At 36.4% G+C, this 27,564-nt stretch overlaps 1 protein-coding gene across 2 annotated transcripts in view; it reads left to right on the top strand.

Moving 5' to 3' along the window:
• The window catches only part of LOC107596655 (oxysterol-binding protein-related protein 3-like), a 97,100-nt gene that overhangs the window by 39,875 nt on the left and 29,661 nt on the right, over positions 1-27,564 (top strand). For both annotated transcript variants that reach the window (XM_016287437.1, XM_016287438.1), the window contains exons 2-11: positions 7,265-7,507; positions 11,989-12,105; positions 13,110-13,163; positions 14,408-14,521; positions 18,666-18,830; positions 19,704-19,815; positions 19,911-20,014; positions 21,232-21,324; positions 21,684-21,843; positions 25,139-25,269. In XM_016287437.1, coding sequence (XP_016142923.1) covers positions 7,412-7,507; positions 11,989-12,105; positions 13,110-13,163; positions 14,408-14,521; positions 18,666-18,830; positions 19,704-19,815; positions 19,911-20,014; positions 21,232-21,324; positions 21,684-21,843; positions 25,139-25,269 — 1,146 coding nt within the window. In that variant the 5' untranslated portion in view covers positions 7,265-7,411. The remainder of the gene's footprint in view (positions 1-7,264; positions 7,508-11,988; positions 12,106-13,109; positions 13,164-14,407; positions 14,522-18,665; positions 18,831-19,703; positions 19,816-19,910; positions 20,015-21,231; positions 21,325-21,683; positions 21,844-25,138; positions 25,270-27,564) is intronic.

A 27,564-nucleotide genomic window follows, 5' to 3' on the forward strand; every position in this document is an offset into this window, starting at 1 on the left:
CCCAAAAATGAAAATTCTTTCTTAATTACTCACCCTCATGTCGTTCCAAACCTGTAAGACCTTTATTCATCTTCGGAACACAAATTAGGATATTGATCTGAACGTAAACAACGCATGCATGGGGATACATTGTTTACATTCAGATTAGGGCTGGGCGATTTTGCAAAAAAATTAAATCTCGATTTTTCCAGAATGTTTGACCGATTCTAGATTTTTTTACGATTTTTAACTAGTCAACTTAAAAATGTAACTACAACATGATTCAAGTGACTTTTTCTTTATTAACAAGTCTAGTTAATTCCAAGTGCAGCACACATGAAGTTGTCAACATGATGTAAATGTTAAACAAATCACTTAAATATCTTTGCAGAAAAGATGCAAAAACTACAACTACATATTGTACAAACTTGTCTTATACATATTATGTGTTCAGAAATAATACGAGGAAAATTCTTTTTGAAAATCTCAAAAGTCAAGGAGCTGCTGAAACCGTTCTACTCAGCCGTCATCGAGTCTGTCCTGTGCACTTCAATAACTGTCTGGTTTGGTTCAGCTATAAATCAGACATCAGAAGACTACAGAGAACGGTTCGGACTGCTGAAAGGATTATTGGTGCTCCCCTGCCCACCCGAACTGTATACATCCAGAGTGAGGAAAAGGGTTCAGAAAGCGCTTCAGAGCCACAAATACCAGGACAGCCAGGCACAAGAACAGTTTCTTCCCCCAGGCAATCTACTGATAAAAAAACATTTGTTTTTTGATCAACATGTAGATTTTTGGTTAAAAATTATATGAACATACAATACTGATGTACACCAACACACATTTTCAAAATCGACTAGTTTGTGAATTACCTAAATAACTTCTTGACTAATTGGTCCTAAGCCTGATGCACACTATATGAGTTTGCCATCTTATTATTTTAAATTTTCTTCAAATAATGATTGGAACATCGAAATTATGTTCCGTTCAATTTAAGGATGGTTTGAGTAGTCCACAAATGTCTTCTTTTTGAGGCAAAACATTGGCAACATTAGTACAAGTGCTTGGGTTTTTGCTCAACTTTTTAAATTCTGTGTGTAAATGAGCATCAGAAATGGCAGACGATGATGATGATGAAGACTTAGCAAAGATAAATATTGTGCAGTCTGACTGAAAACACGTTTGATGTTTCTCAGTCTGTCTGAGCTGAATAATTCAGCTGGTTTCAAGTTTAACTGATGCCAGCTGGATGTATCTCTTAGAGGGATGTTTACTTCAGATGCGTTTTTGTGTTCAAAAACAGCTGGCGCAGTTAGCGAACAGCTTTGAGTTCTTCCTTGAAAACTGTAACAACTAAACACTCTTCACACTTAGGGGGAAAAAATGCTTTAAAGAACAAATCCTCCTTTGTAATCAGGTAGTCGGTTGTTGGAATAGTTCATCATCATGACTAGTTTTTTAATGTACAATAGCAAGGATAGAATTGGGAACCATATCTGAATTCCTGCATTGAATACTCATTAAATGTGCTCTGATCTTTGTCACAATTACAGACAAACACAATCTGACTAAAATAATAACACTTTTCAAAATTTTACTGACTGAGTCATCATGGACAGGGCAGGCTAAAAAAAACAATTTACTTCTCCAAAAGATAATTAGAGACAGTTAAGGAAATGAGATTGGAAGTGTGGGTCACATGGGTGCTGTGCTCTTTAAATAAAAGTCTGTTTACTGGCAGATCTGTCCTTCTTAAGAAATATTGGTTAATGTGAACCATGCCTCGATCTCAAAAGCTTTCGCAGGACCTATGAAAAATGCATTACAATAATGCACAAAGCTGGAGAAGGCTACAAAAGCATTGCTAAAGACCTGGACTGCTCTCTTCTGTCCCTTAAGCGGACATCCTGTGAAGAACACCGCAGGCAATCCTGAAAGAAGTGAGAGAGAACTGATGAATAACAGCAGTGGACCTCCAGAAAACTGTACAAAGCTGTGCAAGTCTTTGTTCATGTGTCCACTGTCAGAAAACACTGAATAAGAATGGTGTTTGTGAAAGAACAAACAGCATTTGTGACTCTGTTGAAGATCAGACCACATCTTGACTCTGTTGAAGATCAGACCACATCTTATGTGTAATCAGTGCAGAAAATGTTTCACAGGGTATAAAAGAAAGTTAATATTTTAGGTGTTATTACTTTTTTTTTTAGGTGTTAGAACTTTATGCCTTTAAAATAATTCATTTTAAATCACTTTTTAAAACTTAAAAAAAAAACTTTAGTTGTGACAAGCTCACAAACAGTTTCTAAATGTGTTAATAAACTGTCCAAATGTGTATTGCTGTTGTGGTGGCGCTTTAAAGTACATAATTGGTCATGATGATAATGATGGAATACCAATAATATCAATTTGAAAAAAAATCTAGGGAGTTTTATAGGTGCACTAACGTTTTACCATTTTTAATCGACTTTATGCCTGTTAAAATATTTATTTTTAAATTATTGTGAATAAATTGTGTTATAAATCTGTGTGCATGCTTAAAGAATTAGAAAAATGCGGTTTAAACCATTTTAGGTGGATTACTGTGTATCACAATGCAGGATATGTCAACTTCCCACAAGTATTTCATGTCTGCTACTTATGGGTATGTGTGTGTGTTGAGTGTGATCAGTGGAAAGTGAATGAATAAATAATAGGGGCGGCACATGGGGGCAGCTGCTCTCTGTTGGCTTCTGAAGTGGCGCGGGGTGAAGTGAGACAGGCGACGGTAGAGAGTGGCGTTTACTCGCAACCAGGAGTCTGTTTACCGGAACAAACCAGTCACCACAGCTACTTAAAGCGGCTACATGCTGCGACCGTAATTAGCCGTATCTGTATATCTCAATTGCTCAGTAAGAGGTTTAGGAAGTTGCCGTACAATTCAAACAATCGACTTCACGCTGACTGATTCGATTCATCTGAGATGAAAAGAAACATACAACCTCCTAAATAAAAGGAGAAACTTAAATGAAAATATCCATCTGTTTTTTCCACCTAAAATGACACTAGAAATAGACAACAAATCTCTCTTGGTGTTTTGAAGGTCGCAACACAACTAGGGATGCACCGAAATTAAAATTATTGGTCGAAGCCGAAACCAGACAACACATGAAACACTGGGCCGAAAGCCGAATACCAAACACTGTTTTTCACGTTTTTTCCCCATGTATTTTGACCATTTTTTTCACCATTGCATAAATTAAATAGCCAAAATGTGCTTTTTACTGTTTTGTCTTGTTTTTCAAAGAAAAAAATCAATTACAAAACAATGTAAAAATATTTGACATTATACCAACAAAGCACAATTTAACTTAAAATTAATAAGTTACTAAAATAATATTCTTTGGCAATCAGACCCCCTTCTTGAATCAGGCATGCATTTTTTTACTGTAAAATTAAAAGCAGCCTTGCTAAACAGAAGAGACTTCTTTTAAAACATTAGAAAATATTACAGATCCCAATTTGAACACTATGTGTGTATGTTATAATAAATGTATTAACAGAGCTGTTGTAATTATTATCATTATTATTGTCTTACTTTTTATTTTATTTTACAGAACAGCAGTACAATTACAATACTAACATTTATTAATGTAGGAGTTCTTGCTTTTTGTCAACTTTTATTTTGGCGGAAACACGCAGGAAGACCTCAATGCTTCTTTTTGTTGACGGCAGATTTATAAATGTGTCTCATTACGAATACGTTGTACGTATCGCATTGTCACATGCCTTGTAAAAAAAATAAAAAATGTGATTGAGCAACTGATGAGTAACACTGTTTCAGCACAGATTTTCGCTTTGGACTTTGAATGCATGGCAATATCAGGTGTAAATGGCAACCTGTCTTTTACACCTTTACAAATGGCTATTAATTTTTTGATGCAAGATGGATATTATATGATAGGACAGTTTTCAATGACAGGTCAGCATGTGTTCTCCTAGTCTATGAAGGTGTTCAGTCATCCAAGTCATAGCATGTCAGCTAATTTTTCAGCTTAGCCATTATTACATACCTCTCCAGTCTACGGATGGGAAGGAGTAATAAAGAAAGTGGTGGAGAAATGGAGGGAGCTGACTTCTACTGACTCACACTTAACACCATAATCAGTGCAAAACAAAATAATTTATTAAACAAGCAAACAGAACTTCAGGATGGGTAAAGGCCAACATAATAAACAGAACATACTAACTCCCAAAAGCAATCTACCTAATCCAACAAATAAAAAAAAAAAAGTACAAAATATTACACTAACTCCCTTGCTTTCCTTAAACAGGAGAAAAAGGGTAGTCAAAATAAATGGCAACCACCTCCCTTCTAGTGATGTTAGGTTCTTGAACGAATCGTTCTTTTGAGCCGGTTCTCCGGAAATAACCAGTTGAGCCGGTTCACAAATCGAACTGAATCGAACTTTAGTTCCGGGTTAATGACGCAGGACGCACAGCCGAAGTAGCACGTCCAATTAAAAAAAAAACAAAAAAAAACGAATGAGCCGGTTCAACCAACTGTCGAAGTTTGCCGAGGATTACCGAGGACTCAACAAGAACCGAATGAGCTGTGGCAAAGAGGATTACCGAAGATTCTGATGGAGTTGACGATACTGTGCAAGCCTTAGGCGCGTACTGGAAATATGCTTATGACTTATTAATTTACATTTTATTAAAACCTGCCAAAACCTTTCTGTCGAGTGATGTAAATAAATTTTACAATAGTTTATTGTGCATGCATATTTTATTTAAAGTTGCTTAAGCGAAATGAAGGAGTTTATAAGACTCCTTGACTAAGACTAAGGTTTATTCATTCTTTATACTGTAGACATGTAGAACATATCCACGTTTGTGCATCAATATCTGTAATGTGTGCTGTAGGTGCGAAACGTTCAGAAATCTTATCCAAGTTGTAGGCTAGTCAATATTGCTCAGTCAGTCGTATCTGAGGATCCGCGAATGAAACTGACCACAAACACCATTAACTTAGGTGAATTATATGGCAATAATTAGCAATATGCTTTCACACAAATAACTTTATTTTTGAATGTTTCAATTGATACAACATGGCACTGAGTTGTTAGAAAAGATGACGTCAGGAACCGATGAATCAGCTTTTTGAACCGGTTCAATGAGCCGATCTGTCCGAAAAGAACCGGTTCGCGGAAATAAATTGGACTTTGCATCACTGCTCCCTACAGCTTCCCACAAAAAAAAAAATGAAAGAAACCCATGTTTGGGTTAAATGAGTCCTCCCACAAGAGAATTAGAGATCTTTCAACACACTTTTGTCAACAACAAGTTAATCACACACACTCTTGCTCCAAGCCTCCACACTCCAGACATCTCAGGCAGCTCTGCCTTTTAACTCCAAACATTTCCTCTAGTGGGCCAATCAGGATAGTGCAGTCATCAGCAGAATCATCAACTAATTGAACTCCACCTGTTAGCAATATCAGCGTTTGAGAGGGAGAGAGAGAGAGAGAGAAGCAAAACAAAACAAACAGAGCACATGCACAAAAGAGACACTCCCACTTATATAGGTCCTGGTACGTAACAATGCAAGATGGATGTTATATGATAGGACAGTTTCAATGACAGGACGTCAGCATGTGTTCTTCTAGTCTATGAAGGTTTTCAGTCATCCAAGTCATAGCATGTCAGGTAAAATGAACACAAGAGCACCGAGACTGGTTATTCACCACACTGCTGAATTAAGTAACACAGATTACTCCATCCTCACAGGAATTGATTAAATCATAGTATGCCGATGTGCAGCAGACACATGATGCTGATGCACACATTAGCTTAAGAGTCGACATACTGCTCATTTTCACAATTTTCTGTGTCCTACTCCCAGAGAAGAGAAATTTTAGACCGCTTGAGCTGAAGTATAATTTCCCTAAAAGAACAACAGAGTGGGATGAGAGATTTGTGTGTTTCTATTGACGTTCACTTCACAGGCCGATGGAAATGAAGGGGTGTTTGGTTTGTTGAGTGCAAAACTAATCTAATTAACCTTGCTGCATTCCTGTGTCCCACATTGTGACCTGTGCTACTGCTCGTAATGAAGAAAAGTGAGGGGGAGACAGACTGGAATACGCTTTTCAAAATGCCATCAAAAGACATGCTAGAAAAAAAAAACTAATCTCAGCCACAATATAAAATTCAACAAATGCTTTGCACATATAAGATCCACTACCACAAATCATAATTTGGTCACACTTTATTTTAAGGTCCAATTCTCGCTATTAACAAACCATTAACTACGACTTTTGCCTCAATAAACTACTAATTTGCTGCTTATTAATTAGTAAGTTAGTCGTTAAATTTAGATATTGGGTAGGATTAGGGATGTAGAATATAGTCATGCAGAATATGTGCTTTATAAGGATTAATAACCAGCCAATATGTTATTAATAGGCATGTTAATAAGCAACTAGCTAATAGGGAGAATTGGTCCCTGTACTAAAATGTTACTATAATTTTATTCATATATATTGTGTAATATGTTGTTAGTGATCCACCAGTATTAACTAGTATTATGGATACATAATGCATCATGTTTTCTTACATAATTTCAAACTGATTTTAAATACAAGCCATAGGTGTATTTAAACTTATTTTGACAGTTTTGTTAATTTATGTCTCGTATTTTATGTGTATCTGACATGTATCCCACACCCTGTAACCTGCGTTAATAACCAGCTCAGGTGCTCTAACACGAGTATGCATATGGTGCTGTCATGACACATGACTTCAAAGAAACCCAAACACAAAGCAAGAGGACATTTGCATTCTGTTCTCCATTCATGTGAGAACCACACTGAGAGGAAGACAGAGCAACGTGGATGAGATGAGACAGGGAAGGAAGGACGGTTACTATAGAGCGGCGATCTCTGACGTCTGTTACTGCTATAAATGAAGCACAGATTCATAGAGTCAGTGTGTGCTCAATGTAGCCCCCACACTTTTCATAACTTTCATAAGAAGAAGCTGAGAGAGTGGGAGATGATCTGGGGACGGCATCTATAGTATGTCCAGTGATTCAGGCTGGCATCCTTCCTCAACACAACCCTCAGATTGTGTGTCTTGCTGACCAAGCCTTTATACTTTCAGATAATTCTGCTATTTGATATCCTGTGGTGGGCGGGTGGTGTTCATTACCTGTAAAGATGAAAGCCTGACATCGTGTTGAGGTTGCCTTTCACACACATCTCCTGATCAATCCTTTCTTTCGCTCTTCATCTGTCCACAGGCTCGAACACTGTGTCCAAGCTTTGGAAGAACAAGCAAATGGAGACCCACAACTGCTGAGCTGTCGGTTCCCCCTCCCTCTTTTCCTCTCCTCCAGTTCCTCCTCTTCCTCTCTTTTTTACCTTCTCCCTCTCACTGAGAGCAGGAGATGAGCTCGGAGGAAAAAAGTTCCACTATGTCCCAGAAGATCTCCTCTCCATCTCACAGCAATAGCAGTTCCTCCTCCAAACATGACAGCAGACAGGTAAGTGTGTATGCATTTGATTTGGCAGACGATGAGCTACATTTATAGAAGTATCACTTTTGTTGAAAAAAAAGGTACAAAAGCTGTCAATGGGGCGGTACCCTTTCAAAAGGTACACCTTTTAGTACTTTTGAAAGGTTCTCAGTGACAGCTTTTGTACCTTTTTTTCTAAAACTAACTCAACCTGCACCTTTGGAGAGATAACAGTTAAACCTCAAATCTTGTGGCTGATGTCTAATTTTTCATGCAAAGCAATCAAAATGCATAACTAGCACTATCAAATACAAATGCACTGAGGGTGAAGAAGACATAGACTCCCCACTGTTTTATATTAGTGTGTGCGAGATAAATTGAGACTTTCAGTTGTGTTGATTTACCAGGTTTAATATTTGTCCTGCTGGTACTGTAAATAGGTAGTTGATGTAAAATACTTTTAGGAAATTGACATCCTGCAGAGTGACATGAAATATATAATCTACAACTGTTTTATAGTATTTTCTCACCCTTTTATAGTAAAAAAAGTATGAAAGCCTGTTCTCCAAGAAAAAAAGTCTTTATTCAAAATACAGTGCTCAGTGCATACCAGAAAAATGCACAATGCAAAGACAAACCATTTTTTTAATATCAGTCAGGAAACTCTACATGGTGCAGGCTGATTTTTCCTTGGTATATAATCTGCTAGCAATCATATTGTTCACTACAAGGCTAGTAAACTACAGCTGCAACTGCATCCGTTGAGCTTATTTGGTCAACATTTAAATTGTCTGGTTCTGATTTTCCTGTAAACTGGTTCAGCAGCGTGCTATCAGAGTACCTCTGATACCCTCCACATCCCCCAGCTCCACCTGTCTAGATCAGCTATCTGTCTGTGTATCTCTTGGCAGTAACAAGTCTCCCTACTTGCTCTGCAGTAGCAGCAGCAGCAATAACAACAGCAGCAGTAGCAGCAGCAATAACAGAAGTGGAAATGTAGATCTAGTCGGCCAAGACCAAACAAATTAACATTGTCATCCATTTATATGCTAAAACTACTCTAAGGGCTGTTTTGACTGAAATATACTTTCTTTTATACATTCATATAATTATTAGCATTAAAATCTTGATGTTGATCAAAATAAAAAAAAATCCATGGATACAAGCATCTACTAAATATTAGCTTAAATGTAGTGACAAGAGATAGCTGTGTTTGTTCAAAGAGCCTGATGTTCTGTTTATAGGTCTTAGGGTGACTAGCTTGCCTCAACGCCTCCTGATACTTTGCTTCATACAAAAAGGACCTTTAGAATATAAATATTTATAGTGCTTAGGTTTTTTTTATATAATTTTCTGAAAGCAAATGAAAAACTATCCGACAGCGCAGATGAAAGCAGAAAGCAGTGGACTAGACAAAATGTTTCTGGACTTTACCCAAACATTTTTCAGCTACGCTTTTCCACTTTATCTTCATCAGTCCCATTACCCGCTGTGCTGAAACACAGTATTAATCTCTCTGTTCTCAGTCAGATGACTGTGGGAAATATGAATATAACCAATCTATGAAATGAGCCTTGAGTGCCGGATGTATAAAAACTTAGCAGCCCTTTGTTTTTTTCCTTTATTGCAATTCCGAAATGCTTCCCGAGGCTTTTGTCTGAGGGAATTAGTGGCAAACTAATCATGTTCTGTGGAAATGAAGGATAAATACAGCAGGGTTCAAAAGTCTGCTCTCAGACCTTTGGTTGCCATTATTTGTCTTCAATCACTGTTCACACAGGTTTGTTCCTATTGTGTATAGACTTAAATTATCTGTGTGCATATGTACACTTGCACATGTGTGCGTTCATATGCTCTGAGCTCCGGAGGGCGGATCCGTGTCCTTCTCCTCAGATGAACACGCTGACCTGATTATGAGGCTGTAATCTCTAATCTCATCATTTGGTAGCATTATAAAGCTCATTACTCCTTCTAAGCGGAGCTATGTTTCACTGTTCGGGTGGCAGACGTTACTCTCAATACCAACATCATGGAATTATGTTGTGTAGAGTTTAAAGTTCAGCCCTGCAAAGGGGCTGAAATCCCACCAGGTGATTTGGTACCCACTTATTCAGAGAAATGTCCTCAGAACTATTTATCAAATAAATTAAATACTTTCTGAGATTGCTGGTTCTGTATAGTTTACTTTATAGTATATGTTCTATGACTACACAGTGCTCCTGTATAACTGTATAATTTGTGCTTTGTGTCACTACATGGGTAAAAAAAAATAGTTTTCAATGCATCCCTTTGTGGAAAAGATGTGTGCTTTTCTATCGTGTATATACAGTAAGTACACGTTTAAAATGCCTTTTTTGTAATGATGGCAAATTAAAAGTTTTACTTTAGCGTACATTCATTATATTTTAATAATCTTTTGGTGTGCTTTAAACAAGTACCCTTACTTTTGATGTGTTCTAAAGCACATATAAAGTACATGATTATAATGTTAACTATAGTGTGTTATTCGATATTACTTTATTATTTAAATTGTATATTATTTATTATTTAAAGTTAATATATTTTGAATGTATTAAATTGCAGCTTCATTACAAATGTATAATTACAAACAAGTTTAAACATGACATGACATACAAGTTTCCATAGAAATTACATTCTAGTATATTTTAGTTTACAATACAATTATTATATCACATATAAAGATGTACTTAAGTCCTAGTTAAAGGCACAATATGTAAGATTTTTTTATTAAAATATCCAAAAACCACTAGTACAGTGTTATATATTTTGCTGACTTGTGTACTTACATTATCCCAAATGTTTCGAAGAATGTTTAAATCCAGAGAAATAAGCAGTTTTAACTAGTGATACGGAGCGTGTCCATAGTGTCGCCTGCCAATGACGTCATAACCCCTCGATTTCCGGTTTTGTTTTGTAGAAAACATGCAAACACCAAAGACGCTTCAATATGTTGTGCTTTTTAATAGACCGGTGACGACCGCACAGAGTAGCATTATAACAGAACTTTCAAATGTATCTACTATGATAAAACAGCGCTGCTTTTTTCCCCCCACATAGGCACGACCGAAAGGAGCGGAAGCGGTCGACTGTGGCATAATAAAAGCTCCGCTGCTTTCGAGCCGTGTGTCGCGCTCGTTCAGCGGCCTCGTTTCGCTTTGATGGCTTTCAGCCTCACCCTGCTTCATTCTACTACGTTAATAAATCATTAGCTCATCCATGAACATGATTTCTGCCCGAGTCCCGTCGGATTGCATCGGCTGTGGGGATGAAGACGACAACTCCCATAATTCCACACTCAGTCACGGCGTCATCAAACTACGCCTTTGTCTCTTTGTTTATTTTGAATACGCGCCCTCCAGCGGCAAAAATGACATATTGTGCCTTTAAGTGAGTCAAGAAAGAACTAAAGTTCAGCTAATTGCATTTAAACTACCGGTATATTAGATTTTTATTCCAATTAACGTGCAATTATTGTCTGAAAACATTACATTTAGTATTATTATTTAAAAGTATATTCTCTAATAAGTAAGTCTTATAAGTTTTAAAATTATTCTAAAGTGTCCCTCCTTTTCACAAGGGTTGGTTGATTAGCTGATTTCACTGTCATAACACAGTATCTTTTGAAGGTTGTGTTGCTCTTTGATTTGAGCTGTTGTGTAAGAGCGGTTGGTTTCATTAGTCACACTATGTGGTTCTTAATACATGTTTGGGTTTTGTCCTTGGCTATAGAGATGTCTCTTTGAAAGTTGTCCTTGATGTAGTGAATTGCTGAGCATGTGTTTGGGCAGTGCAGCTCTTGCCTTGAGGAAGAGAGAGTTTGCTGAAGAGGGAGAATGAAGACCCACATTTTTGTCCCGTCTGTCAGCGCTCTAAATAATAAAGAGAATATCTATCCTCTCTAAATTTCCACCTGATTGAGAACAGTATGCACATTATTAATTGCCCACATTCTAATATCAAATGGAGAAGAATCCTGTTTGCAGCAACTATTTTTCTAGCCGTTGCCTTCATGTCTTTCTAAAACATTTTCTGTAAATTTATTTACATTTAAAACAATTTTCATCACTTTTCAATCCACACTTTCATCATTCATTTTAAATCCACAAATATCAACAGTATTTATCACTCAAATAAGAAGTATGCGGTATGACCAAAATCTTATATATCATGATAATTAATTTTATGTCATGAAAGCACTATATATCATGAAAAATAATTGAATTGAATATAAAAAAGTACAAGAAAAAGAAAAGAAGTGTATATATTAATTTACTTATATATTAAATAACCATAATGTCTACTCTATTCCATATTAATCTGTCAAGTGACTTCCTCACTTTGTCTTTATTTGTTGACTCTCTGGTTTCACATTGCATGTTTTTCATCATTATAACAACATTTATTATGAACATGTTTTCATAGGAGAGTTAATAACACTTCACTGATTCATAGTACAGTGTGTGCATGTATTGAATTGAATCGTACAGGACAGCTGGGAGATTGTGGAGGGTTTGCGTGGTGGTCTTTCCAATGTTCAGGAGCCAGAGAAGCAGGCTGGCTACATGCTGAAGAAGAGAAAGTGGCCAATGAAAGGCTGGCACAAGGTATGTAGGAAATGGCCATGCATTAATTCAAATTTTTTTGGGGAAAAAGTGGAATAATTAGATAAATTAGTGCAGAGATTTCCAGATCTGAGCGGATTCGTGCTAACCTGCCTGAACACATTGCACTCATTCTGATGGACTCTCCACTTAAAAAAATACTTTGTTACTGCCAAATAGATTTGTTTATTTAATATTAATCAAAAATATTTATTTTCGTAGACAAAAACATTCAAACAGAGTATAGAAATTATTTATTATAAAAATCACACTTAATCAAATTTTCTTCAGACACAAGACAGCATGTTAATGTAGGTCAACATAATAATTTTGGGGGTTTTTATAACTTAATTTCACCCTAAACAAAAACAAAATGAGCTATAATATGAAAATTAAGACGGAATGCCTTAATGTTTATTGTGCTGTCTTTTTAAAATGTGCATCATCTTGTCTGTTATGGACTAACAACAACAATGAAAACACCAGAAACATTAATAAAACCCACACTTATGTCTGTTGTTTCTATGTCTATATTTTTTCAATGATGAGTCCTTTTTGATTTTAGCCAAACTGAACTAAACAGGTTAAACCAGAAATTGTGATTTTTGATTAGACCAACATAAAAATGCACTTTAAATAAATGGGACAGTCATTTCACTTTTTTCAGTGTTGACAATTAAAGCACCCATTCTGTTCAATTTAAGCACACAAACACAATTAAAGGTGATGTTAGCATTTTTGATGCATGCAAAAATACTTCTATGCCAGTTTAATATTCAGATACAACCCTGAGTAAGCCATTTAAAGGTCTGTTCTCCAAAAATACCCATATTCCCTTCAACCAAACAGTGAATACAAGAATAGACAGAAAAGAGGCATAGCGATACACAGCCTCTCATTCATCAAGAGTGCGTAAGCATCCCCTGAGAGGACATTCATCATTTACCAAAAAAATCTGACCCAAGTTTCTCCTCTGTCCTCTCCTCTTTGTGCTTCTTTCTTCACAGAGATTCTTCTACTTGGACAAGGGCATTTTGAAGTACGCCAAATGCGCAGCTGATGTAAGTCTAAATGGCCCCACATGTACACACACACACACACACACACACACACACACACACACACACACACACACACACACACACCCACGCACACTCACACTCACACACACACACTCACACTCTCTCAATCCATTGAACTAAAGCACTCAGGACTATTAGTGGTCAGTTCCCCATCATGTAAGTATTCACAGAGCTCCAGAAATCTTTAGTGGTCCTAAACCTCCATCTTTCTGTCAATATATGTTTCCTGCTGATAAAAGCCTCAAGCTGTGGGAATGTAAAATCAAAGTTAATGTCCCCAGGGTTTGATAGCATTGTCTAGAACCGATATTTTGCAAATGTAAAGCGGAAAATTTCATAACAGAATCTGTTATACAACCTACCTTCCCTCATGCCAGTCTGCTCTCCTAAACAGCATTATGAAGTGGACGCTTAGAGCCAGGGTATTAATTTATAATGAACGTACGTATTCAACCTGCCATATATCTTTCAGATGTAGCTGGAGCCTTTTTGGCCTCTAAATCAAGGGCACTAGTTGAATGTGCCTGTGAGAATGGATCATTGACAAGGTTATCCATTAGCAAAATTAGCCAGAGCCCTCTTGCATTTAATGTGCTGCAAACTTGTCACCTTTTGTGAAATTGTACTGTTTTGAATGCACAATATGCTTATAGAGGGCTATATGCTCACAAATTCTAAATTTAGTGAGTTTATGGGGTAAATTATTCTTTTGAGCAGGTCATTTTTAATTAATATTTTTTAACTAATCAGTGTAGTTATTGACTGGTCAGTTATATGTCAGTATGTAGTTAAAGATACACTTTATAGTTTTGTCAGTTTTATTTTTAAAATATAAAATGTCTTTACTTCTTTCAAATATGTATTCCTGATAAATGCTAAAAGATTTATTAATGGAATCAAATTCTTAAATTCTTCACAATTCTCATCACTACTTCTATGTCACTCATGCAAACCTATGAAATAGCCACAGTAAGATGGGTTGACTAGGGCTGTTGTATCACTCTGTTGTATTTTTGAAAGGATGCAGTAGATTTCATTATTTGTGGAAAAGCACAAGAGCCAAGAATTCAATTTGAATCTATATTCATTTGAGGTTTAACCAGGAGCAACATATTTGCTCAGTAGTAATTTGAGTACATTGCAACAAAGTAGTATCTGTTGTATTGATATACAAGGTAGGGGTGATATTTATAGGTCAAACCTTCTGTCTGTGCTTTGTGCAGGTCGAGAAAGGCAAGCTCCACGGCTGCATTGATGTGGGGCTGTCCGTCATGGCCATTAAGAAGAAAGCCAAGTGCATTGATCTGGACGCTGAAGAAAACATTTATCACCTGAAGGTATCACAACAGTTATAGTATTAGACTGACATTAGAGTCAGAATGATCTGCGGTCACAGGAGAAGCACTAGTGGAGATTGGTGCATACCGTAATTTTGCTGCAGTTTTACTGGAACATGTTACATTATGATGGTACAGGAGATTTGCTTTAGCCTTATGTTAAAGTAGCACTGAGTAGTTATGATTTCTTTAATGGAGTTTTGTGTCTATGTGAGAAAGAGATTTGATGTACTTTGATATTCAGAACTGAACATGATGTGGCAATTAATTAATCTAATTAATTGCTAATAAATCGCACATCCAATTTGGCTGAGAAATTACTCCCAAAAGATCATTTAAAGTCATTGTTGTGTAAACCATCAAACAGACATTACAAAAATTAGCTTCAGCAAGAAATATTTTGTTTGATAAAATTTATTACATATACTCTTTTGGACCATGAGGGTGAGTAAATTATGACACAATTGTCAATTATTTTATTTTATTAATTTTATTATTATTACTATGGAAATATGAAATTATTTCTTTAATGAAATTATACTCTAAATAATAAACTAAAACTGCCAGTAGGTGGTGGTAAATGTCTTAATGATTAAGTCATCGAGTCATTTATTCATTCACTTGATTCGTTCAAATGACTGATTCATTCAGGAGTGAAGTAAATGGTTCTTTATGAATGGTCCATTGAATTGAGGCTTGTTCGACTTGAAGCAGATCATCACCATCAGATCGATCGGTGTGTGACATCAAAGTACCGCAAGAGCTATAGAGAGCAGATGGCTCCTTATGCTTTTGAATCGCTCTCGTGGTACTTTGATGTCATACACCGATCGGTCTGTGCAGCGCCACTTGAATAATGCGTGTACGGCCAATGGTTCAACGCGTATAAGATCAGTATCACGTTTGCACTCGTGTGATATTGCTTAACTATGTGATGTAAATATGAGACAAAATCTCAAACAGGGGCATTTTTGCCCCATATCTTGAATTTTAGGGGCATTCTAACTACGTTCTCTAAGCTCCATCACACAGTGAGTTGTTGCCCTGCCTCATATTTGTCATCAATCAGCTGTATGAAATGTCAGATGACCCACATAGGCCTGGGGCGGGGCAAGTGCGTTAAATGCGTAAATAATTTGAATGCGCTGTTTTTCAACCGTAATTAATTAATCTAATTAGCACGTTAAATAACCAGCCCTTAATATAATATGTAGCATATAGTACTATATTATACTCTATTAATTATGATGCCTAATGTGTCAAACATGTACCTTTTTGCTATGTTGCAAGATATGAGTTGACGTACAGGTGACCCACAAACTGATCCAGGCAGAGCCTAATCACAGTCATGTGCTTGAACAAGGCACTAGACCCCAGGTTGCCCAAGGGGGACTGTCCATTTAAGGGGTATTGTAATTGTCCTGCTAAAGGCTAAGTAATGAGAAGGTGATGAGAAATGATGTGGGTGAGAGACATGTCAGAACATTATTGGAGAGATGGATGGAATCAGCTGTATGAAATGTCAGATGACCCACACATAGGTCTGTGGCTGGGCAAGTGCGTTAATACAGGTGATAACACAATGCGTTAATAATTTTAACGCGTTATTTTTCACCGTAATTAATTAATCTAATTAACGTGTTAAATTACCAGCCCTAAAAAATACACAAATACATTTAGACCACTTAACTTAGTGATTGCTATCGGGATGTGAAGAGACTTTCAACCAGCATTACAAAAAATGTTTTTGAACCACATCACCTTAGCCTGCCTTTAACATTTTCTATCTCTAGAAATGACAAATATATATACTGTATATATAATTTCCCCTCCAATAATTTTCTTTTTATTAACCGCAGTGGAAAAACACATTTCCCAGAATTCTCTCATTAAATATAGCTACACATTTTGATGTCAGTATAAAATTGCTTAATATAAAGTTCTTAATAAATAGGAATAACTGTCTAAACGAACATTTCTTGGTCCTACGCCTTCCACAGAATATATAAATACAGATAAATACATTTAGACCACTTAACTTAATGATTGCTATCGGGATGTGAAGAGACTTTAAACCAGCATAACAAAAAAAATTTCTGAAGACAATCACCTATTGCATATTTATTCTATTTATTAGATAGAATTTATTCTACTTTGATCGCTTCTGTAGACAGCTGTGTTTATATCCGAACTATAAACTTTTATTCCAGTAGGCTACTTCTGTGATTATTTGAATGTTTGTAATGCCGAGTTCACACTGCACGATTTTAGCCCGATCTTTCACTCGCCGACAGGTTGTGCGAAATCGCCGACAAATGCCCGAAATCATAGGCAAATCGTTGCTCGTTCACGCGAGTGACAATCACGCAGTGTGAATTATCAAAGACGCGATCTGACGCCCGTGAAATATTTGGCATGCTAAATATCTGGAGCTGTCTGCGATTCACAATCACGCTGTGTGAAATTAGTTCTGACTGAAAAACACATCGGCGATGACCTACAGCCAATGAGAGACCAAGATACAGGGCAGCGGGAAGTTCGGGGAGGAGTTATATGAAACGTAGTTTGCGGACCAGTGTTGCCAAATCTGCGATTGCCGCCGGTTGTTTTTTATGTCAGCAGGTTGAAGCAACCCCAATAACGTGATATTTACGGCCTGGAATGTGAATTGTACCAGGAGTTGTACCAAAAATTTGTATTTTACCCCCGAACGTGATTTTTACTGGGGGACCCCCTCGAAAGCAATTGGGCTATTTTCAGGCTAGTTTTGAGTAGTAATTGGGCGGGTTTTGTAGCGAAAACCTGGCAACCCTGCACCAGACAGAGCTGTCGGCGATTCTTCCTTTTGTAAAGTCATGCAGTGTGTAACCTCCTGTCGTCGTTCCATCGTGCAGTGTGAACACAGCAACAACTGAATGCTACCCCAGATAGTCGTTCAGTGTGAAACCAACAGTGATGCGACGTCTTTGAAAATCGTGCAATGTGAACTCGGCATAACACAGAAATAACGATATAAAAGACTTTGTAAAGATGTTTCAAATAGGCTTAAACTGCTCTCTCTGGTCAGCTGCAGCGTGAACGCAGATTGTAATGTCACCGAGTGTGATTCAAGGTTTTAATAGACATATAGCTGAATCCTGACATTTATGAACAAGATTGCGTGGGTGATTGAATCTGTTCACGATCTGGCTATTTATTTAAATATCCAACAATATACGACAGTAAACATACAACGCGACGATATATGGTTTAGCTGTTCTTCAAGCCATCTCTGGTATTTTCATAATAATATTTATAATCCAATGCTAATCGACATAGCCTTTATTACCGTATAGGATATATTATCTGCCTCGTTCTATGACACAAACCCCACATATGCTCACAAAATGAAGTTATTTCAAAAACTGATGTTGTGGAGTAAAATCGTGTTATTAAATGTCCTCTTTTGTTGGACAACGCTTCTTGTTTGGGGCGTGCCGCGTGGTTAGTTACAGCACTTGCAGAGATCAAGCAGCTTTTACTACTGCGATTGTATACATTTAATAAAAAAAATCTAACTGCCTAATATTTTGAGCGCAAATTGTAATAAAAATACATTAATCTTCAGCATGACGCGGGCCACAATATTAATGCAGGCGGGCCACCTGTTGAGTACCCCAGGTCTAAATGTTTAAAATTATTTGACACTTAATGAAATTCTTGTGTTGAATTTCTATGAATTGCAATATTGTATTATGGTTAATAGTGTTAAATTATATAATTTTATCAGGTTTAAAGCTTTTAGCAAATCATTACAATCCCAAAACAGATTAAGTTTAATAAGAGAAAGCTTTATAAACCCCAACATAGAGTTTTAGTCTGAAATGAAATTCTGCTCCCAAGTAGTGAATCCTCTTCTGAAGAGAATCGTTTAAGAGACAAAATAGGTTTAGTCGGCTTTAGTTTGTTTTTCTCCAAGTGCATTTTGAACTCTTGATCTCAGGAATAAGAAGCAGGTCTTTCAAATACAAAGTCATGAGGTCAGCCTTAATCTGGACCATTTTAAAAGGCAGCTGCACGATGTCAAGAAAAACAGCTTCTGAATCCTGTTTGAGTAGGTTTCCTTCATCCTGAACCTTTAACTGTGGTCTCCTTGTGCTTGCAGATCAAGTCCCAGGAGCTGTTTGATGAATGGGTCTCTAAGCTGCGTCACCACAGACTTTACAGGCAGAATGAGATCGCCATGTTCCCTCATGAGAAAACGCTCTTCCACCCTCATTACCCCCTCACCTCCTCCCCCACGATACCTGACAGTCAGTCCATCAGAAAGGTAACGCCTTGGGACTTGTAGAGGGTTTAGATGGAAAGATAAATGTCAGATAAAATGACGATGACTGTGCAAGTGTTTTAACTTTGAGAGAATGTTAAAGGACTGTTCAAGGTTAAACACTCTGTTAATTTGTGGCAACTTTCCCAAAATAGTCTCTCAAAAAGCATTTTTCACACTGGGACTAGTTTAATTTAATCTGTTTACCAGTGTTGGGAAGGTTACTTTGGAAATGTAATAGGTTACAGATTACAAGTTACTCTATTTAAAATAAGTAGTGTAACTATTAGCATATGCATTTATGCATTTTTATGCATTAATGCATTTTTAGGCATATTTTACAGGAAAACTTATATACAGGTGCATGTCAATAAATTAGAATGTCGTGGAAAAGTTCATTTATTTCAGTAATTCAACTCAAATTGTGAAACTCGTGTATTAAATAAATTCAGTGCACACAGACTGAAGTAGTTTAAGTATTTGGTTCTTTTAATTGTGATGATATTGGCTCACATTTAACAAAAACCCACCAATTCACTATCTCAACAAATTAGAATATGGTGACATGCCAATCAGCTAATCAACTCAAAACACCTACAAAGGCTCAAATCCTGAGCCTTCAAAATGGTCTCTCAGTTTGGTTCACTGGGTTACACAATCATGGGGAAGACTGCTGATCTGACAGTTGTCCAGAAGACAATCATTGACACCCTTCACAAGGAGGGTAAGCCACAAACATTCATTGCCAAAGAAGCTGGCTGTTCACAGAGTGCTGTATCCAAGCTCTAATTTATTGACATGCACCTGTATACTCTTTCTCTCTTTCACCTCAATCATTTTCTGTCTATATTTCTGCCTCTTTCTCTCTTTATGTAGCGTGCCTCTCCTGCAAAGCAGTCCTCTCTCCACTCGCCGGTATCTTTTACCAGTCAGGCCAAGGTGACCGCCTGGCTCCAGTCTTCTGATGACATGGACAGGTGCACCAAAGGTACACACACACCAATTTATGAATCCATCTCACTCTGAAAATGCTGCGTCTGCAGCTTTTTACTGCACAATGTTCTTTGTCTCTCTCTCTCTCAGAACTCTCAGTATGTGAGGCTCAGCTGCTGGAACTGAATCACTTGTTAAGAAGTATGGAGGTGTTACACCGCACCTGCTCCGCCCCAGCCATCAACGCTTTGCAGGTTACATGTCACTCACACACAAAATTATAATAGTAATTATAAAATATTTTATTTTTGTTAACAATCAATAATGAAGTCATATATCAGAAGAGTTACATAAAGTGTTCTATATATATCCAACAAATATAAGGATGTATTTAGTTGAATTAGTATTAGTTTGGATTTTTCAAATTTTACTTGGACTAACTTTTTCAAATGTTTAATAGACAAAAACTTTAAAACTGCTGCCCTCAAAAAAGGCCAGGCTTATTTCCTCAGGCAGTGGTCCAGCTGTGCCTGTGGATGCTGTTAATGTTCTTGCCTACGGCCCAACTGACAAACAGTCATTCAGTTGATAGCACAATTTCAGAAGGATAGCCGTGATGAGTTTTGCAGTCATAAATCAAATTATTCCACATAACCGCTGGAACAGATGAGCTATAATTCAGAAAGCTGTCCTTTCATCTGCCAAATGTGCCGCCTTATTTTATTACAACTGCTGTTTACTTTAGCTCCTTTGAATGTAAATGTTGTCATCGGCTAGTTTGCAGCTTTTTGTTTTGTGTCGTCTGGCCGACAAGTAATTGGAGAGATCTGGGTGCAAGTACACATTGTTCATTTACATATACTGCTGATTTTTGTAACAATACAAAGCTGGTTAAAAATCAGCAAACTTATCTTTTAAGATGCTGGGCATTAATCCAATTGTTGTCACAGAATTCTTCCTCTTTTTACTTTTTATTTTTTGCATGTTATGCCCAATAGCCAATGGATGGCCAATATTCTATATTATTTTGTATAAATAAATTAAAAATAAAACACTAAACAACTATAATCAGTCATTAAGTGAATTTGGGCATCACAAAATTATAATGTATAGTATGAAAATGGATATCTATGTCGAGATTAGCTAAAGATTACAATATTAGTTGTTAAATTACTAGTGTGTTTAAATATGAACTTGCTAGATGAGTGTTAGAAGATGGCAAAGCTATATAAATGCAAAAATAGGGGAAATGAGCATGCACAATTAAATTTCCAATATCAGCCAATATATATCCAATACTGATAAATTAAAACTAAATCTCTTATATCTGTCATTAACTGATATTTACCGATATATTGTGCATATGTATAAAAATATAGTTTTAGTGGATTAATAAAAGGCTTTCAATATGTATTGGGGGAATGATAGGACGTTTAAAAAAAAGAGTCTCACTGTCTTGCATTTTATATAGGCTTCAACGTACGACAGCCCAAAAAAAGAGAAGAGACATCCCAGAAAATGGCGTCCCAAGAATTACGGGAAAGACAACAAAACAACCCTGCAGGTGATCCGTGACCTTCTACTTGCAGATATTAAAACATAAAACTGCCTTTAAAAAGGCTTTGTGTAGCTTACAAGGCAGTTATGAATCACTCCATGAATACTTCAAATTACTAGAGAGGCATGCATTGTTAATGATAACGTAATGTTTTATTGAGCTGATTTGCTGACGTATTACATGCATGAATAGTGTGATGACAATGATAGTCACGCCTTGTTTTATAGTCCCTTAAGTTTTAGTGCATGCGAGACAAAATTCCTGTCATGTTTTCCCCAGGCCATTTAACTCGCAGTGCTTTCTGTGCCAAAATGAGTAGCAGCATCACTGACCGTTGACCTGGTATTTTCTCCTAATTTTTATAGGTTCCAAGCTGTATCTCAGCAGGCTCTATCCGTCTCCATGCGTCCAATCCCAACCTTTCTTCAGTAGACCTGACCAATGAGAAGACTTACCATGAACCTCTAGACTCGCCTATAGATGTATCCAAACTGCAGGAAGACTTCTGCCGTGTCGCAAACAACCGTGAGTTCTGCCACAGTAAACTAGTTTAAGTGATGAATCACTAGAATAGTGCACCATTTATTAGAATGATGTACCTCATCATTCTCCCCCAATTCCTACATTTTTGGCTCAGAATGTCTTATTTGCATATAAAATACATGTCATCAGGAGGAAATTGCTGAGGGAAGAGCTAAAACTCGGGAGAATGCGACAGATGTTGATTGCAGATGGTTTTTTGCTGTTTGTCTTCATGAAGATTGTGAAAATCAGAATCTCATTGTCAGAGAAATTACCCAGCAGGTCCCTTAGCACAGGTCAAAAGATTTGATTGGACAATATTAAAACCTCTCTAAGTAAGGTGACCAGCAAGAATAAAATACTTAGAACAGCATGAGTTTCCTTGCTAGATCCTGTTGTTTTTTGCCGGTTTGGTGCTGTTCTAGATTATGGACTACTGTTGTATTTTTATTGAATACTGATGACCTAATGTACTATATCTAATCTAGCTGATTAAGCTAGTTATAAGTTGTAGGTATGCCAGCGCAGTATTTCATGCAAATGGTGGTCTTTTGATATCCATTGAAAGGATTCGGTGGCTCCGGACCTGCAGACGTGTGAATTGAAATGGAAAATCTGTTATTTTCTGCAGGTGGTTGGTCATTGTAAATTAGGCAACATCAGTGACATGCAAATAATCAAACCTCAGTACAGAATATCTGTTTATTACTGGTGCTTCTATAATGCTGTTTCAAAAGTTGCTTGACAGAAATGTCCCTGCTAATACAAGACACATGATACACAGCTTTAAATTAATGTGTGGTTTTGTGTAGTGGTAAAAACTACACTAACCAACACAAAACTACAAAGTTTACCTTCTTTACTTGACTTACACAGTGTCTGAGAGGTCCAGCAGTTGCTAAAACTGTCAAACTCTATGAAAAGATCTTTAATATCTCATAATCTTTTTATATTTGGTCAAAGTTAACACCTTAAAGCATGTGATTAATAATTCAGTTTTATTTAAATATATACTGTATATATATACATATATAGTTTTTTTTTTACGTTTAAAGTGCCCCTATTATGCAATTTTTACGGTTCCTAATATTGTTTTGTCTCCTACAATAGGATTACATGCATGCAAGGTCAAAAAACGCTTTCGTTTTCTCAAAATATGCATTTAATATCACCTCATTTTCCAGAGATTCTCAAACAATTCGTTCGAAGCAGTTCAAAGATTCATTCTCTCTAAACCCCTCCTTTCTGTGAGCCTGCTCTGCTCTGATTGGTCAGATGGCTTAGTCTGTTGTGATTGGTCTACGGCGTACAGCGCGTGTCGGTAACGATACGCCTTTTTCAATAGTTCTGTATTTTGAACGCTCTATAGAAAATATAAACATCTATTATTTATCATAATTACAGATTACTGATTCATCTTTCAACAGCAAGCATTTTGTGAATCTCGCGTCGAACTCCCCGAGATTAGAGAAGCAGTCGTCAGTAGAATGACGTTTTGTGGGCGGGTCAAATTGTTCGCGGCCGGCCAACGTAGAACATTGGCACGCATTATGCAGATGTGTTATTTGCATGGTCGAATTCGAATTACTAACGACTCGTTTCAGCTGTTCAGAGTCGATTCTTTATTTTGGGAGACAATAACTTTATTTATCGTGCACTTTCAGCTTTACAACTTTGCAGATCGTTTACATTCACATATAGCTACCTTACACACTGCATGAAAGGCAATATTGGAAATGGCATAATAGGGGCACTTTAAAACAAGTCTCCAGTGCTCAAAAAGACTGCGTTTATTTGATAAACAAATGCATTAAAAACAGTAATATTTTGAAATATTATTACAACTGTTTTCTAGTTAAATTTATTTAACGCAGGAGAAGAAACACTCTTCAGCAATAAAAAAAACGAAGCACAATTGTTAGTTTATCTAAAGTCATTTTTGCTTATTAGTATGGTTGAACTGGATCATCAAAGGTCAGCAGCAAAGACATCAGTTAATAAAATGGGATTAGATACATTTGTGTTATTTAACATTTAATTATTGCAGGTTTGCGTCATATTCTGAGTTTGCATTTCACTAAATCTGTTTTTTTGTGAGTGGGATGAATTAATGCACATTCACATTTAGTCTAGAACTACAGTAACATCATGTTCACACAGCGCACACAATTCCTCTGCACTTCCGATTTCTCCCAATATGGGGACAGGAGACTTGTCAGTCAATAAATGGGAAAACAAAGTAACTGGCATTACTTTTTTGAAAAAGTAACTCGGACATTTTCTTGTAAATTAAAAAAGTAATGCGTTACTTTACTAGTTACTTGACAAAAGTAATCCGATTACATAACTCGCTTTACTTGTAATGAGTTACCCCCAACACTGCATGATCCTTCAGAAATCAATCTAATATGCTGATTTGGGGCTCAAGAAAATTGTTTTTTTTATTATCAATGTTAAAATGTTTTATTTTAAAAAAAAATTTTTTTTTCAGGATTCTTTGATGAATAAAACGTTCAAAAGAACAGCGTTTATTTGAAACATTTGGTAACTTTTGATCTATTTAATGCATCCTTGCTGAATAAAAGTATTAATTTATTTTTTAAATAATCACACTGACCCCAAACTTTTGAACAGTAGTGTATATATAATATTTTCTAAATAGCATATATATTTATATTATTTATATTTTTAATTTTAGGTTTTAGTTTAGGTATGAAAAATGAGGTTAACCTCCTTGTTTCTAAGATCCGTTTCTCAGTTCTAGTACTCTGTTCACTCTTTATATTCACCAAGAGCATATTGAAGACGTCAACTTTGGTGAAACCATGTTCAACAAGTTGTTTGTTATTTCTGTTAAGTATCAAAGTAATATCAACCTTTTTCTGTTCTAAGCTCAAGTACAGGTTTTCACTGTTTACTGCACACAGTTCCTGTTTCCTTGCTACTATAGCAACGTTTTAAAATCACCCTTACGATCTGCATCTGCAGCAGGTTTTAGGAGGCCAAAGCAGCACATGAAACTTGCTCATGTGAAAGGCCCTTCACACTCCTGCTATAATGAAAATGGAGAATACTTGCACTAAAATACAAATTTTTTCTTCCTGACATATGACTCAGAGATTATTAGGCATCGCATGAATATGTATACTCCCTCAAATTACAAGCAGATCATGTTTCATAAATCATGTCTCATAAATCATGCATGAAGATGTGAGAATCAAAACCATATCCTTAAATGATTTGTCCTTATATATATTCCTGAAATGATGCTTGACTCTTTTTTTGTGTTTGTATCCAGTTCATACAACCATGAAATCAGCCCTGTGTATGTTGACGACAGAGAAAGAGAGACTTAAACAGATGCTGGAGCACGAGTCTTGTCCTGCCCCCTCGGCCCAGCTCCTGGGAATGAAGAATGCCTTGGCTGCTGTACGCACACAAACACACACACACACACATTTCCTCAGACTCAATGCTGTTTACTAACAATCATTCAATTTCTTGTCTAAACTTTTCTTTAAAGCATTGCATGCAAGCAGAGCTCTTGTTTGGTGCTGATGTAAACGTGCAGCTCTTATATCAATTTATAAATGGCCAAAGTATAAGACAATATTTAGATGTGCTTTCTAATAAAGTGCAGAGAATTACCTGTGGAAGTGCTGTTGTAGTATAGTGAGTATGTCGAGCTTCTAATGAATCGTCTCGGGTTACTTATGTAACCATGGTTCCCTGAGTAGGACAATAGCGTTGACCCTCACAGAAACATTTTTACATGCTAAAAACAGTTTGCGCTAAATCGAGTTCTGTAACACTGAATTATGACTCATCTTCCTCAGTGAGTCACGTTATTGTGAAGCAGACCCCCACTCTAGCACTTCTGAGAATAAGCGTCAAACTAACATCTGTTATCTTTTAGAACTGCAGGAAATCTGTTTGAAATTCAAAGTCCAGTTCCAACCTAACTGGTTCTGCTAGACAATTTTAAAGGAATAGTTCACCTGAAAATTAAAAATGGAATATTTTACTCACCCTCATCCAATCCTATTTAACCTTCTTAGAACACAAAGAGAGATATTTTGAAAAATGTTCATGAAATGAAAGCATGCTAGGATCAGGGTTGTCAAGCTCTAAATAAATATTAAAAATAAAAAGTATTATAAGTCCATATACCTCATTAAGCTTTTAAGTTGTTACAGTATTACTTGAAAATCAAACCTTATTCTGTCATATTCTCATTTTGCTTGTTTAAAGGGGTCATATGATGTTACTAAAAAGAACATTATTTTATGTATTTGGTGTAATGAAATGTGTTTATGCGGTTTAAGGTAAAAAAAAAACACATTATTTTCCACATACTGTACGTTATTGTTTCTCCTCTATTCTGAAACGCGATTTTTACAAAGCTCATCGTTCTGTAAAAAGCGAGGTGTGCTCTGATTGGCCAGCTATCCAGTGCGTTGTGATTTGCCGAATACCTCAAGCGTGTGACGGAAATGTTACCACCCTTACCATATTGTGATGCCTTGTCCCGGAGCGACGAGACATAAACATTAAAACCCATTATAAACGAGGCATTTGTTGCATCCAGTGGGGACATAATTACGGATTATAATGACTTATACTGTATTTTTACGCGTTGCATTGCATCGAACCACGTAAACATAAAACCAAGTCTGCATTTGTGATCGGAGAAATGACAAACAACAAGCGCTACTCTACACTGCTCAAAACTTGCGTTTGAATCATCAGTGGCAAATTCTTTAAATATGAAAACGTACTTACAGACTATGAGTCAGAACAGCCGGCATTGTCGTCTACTCTTCCAGGATCAGGAAACAGTCCTCCATAAAATGCGTTGCACACATCTGAATATTTGGGTTGAACTGTTCTGGAACAGTGTTGTAAATACAACTTAACCACTGATTTCTAGTTGTGTCCTCTTTTGGAAGGCCAAACAAAGTATTTTCGCTTTCGCAAGGAAACACGCAGCGTCTTCACAACTTGGCAGCGGCGGTGGCAGCAACAATAAAGTTACGCCTTCTTTCTTTGCGTGAACATTTGGGCGACGTTATGCAAATCTTCCCACATCGTAGGGCTGGACGATACGGCCAAAATTGATATCACAATATATTTCTTTCTATATTTCGGTCGATACGATATAATTCCGATATCGATATGAACACTATTTATCTGAAATAGAAATCTTTTGTAACATTGTAAATGCCTTTATCATCACTTTTGATCAATTTTAAGCATCCTTGCTAAATAAAAGTATTAATTTCTATAATTTCTTTCCCAAAAAAATAATAAAAATTCTACTGAATGGAATAGTGTATAATGTTACAAAAGCTTTATATTTCAGATAAATGCTGATCTTTGGATCTTTCTATTCATCAAAGAATCCCGAAAAAAAATGTACTCAACTGTTTTAAATATTGATAATCAGTAAATCAGCATATTAGAATGATTTCTGAAGGATCATGTGACACTGAAGACTGGAGTAATGATGCTGAAAATTTAGCTATGCATGATCACAGGAATAAATTACATTTTAAAATCTATTCAAATAGAAAGCAATTTTAAATAGTAAAAATATCTCAACATTTTACAGTTTTTGCTGTACTTTGGATCAAATAAATGCAGCCTTGGTGAGCAGAAGAGAATTCTTAAAAAAAAAAAAAAAATAACTACATTAAAAATCTTACTGTTCAAAAACTTTTGACT

This window comes from Sinocyclocheilus grahami, unplaced genomic scaffold (assembly GCF_001515645.1).
Source record: "Sinocyclocheilus grahami isolate Dianchi unplaced genomic scaffold, SAMN03320097.WGS_v1.1 scaffold222.1, whole genome shotgun sequence".
Taxonomy (NCBI): Eukaryota; Metazoa; Chordata; class Actinopteri; order Cypriniformes; family Cyprinidae; genus Sinocyclocheilus; species Sinocyclocheilus grahami.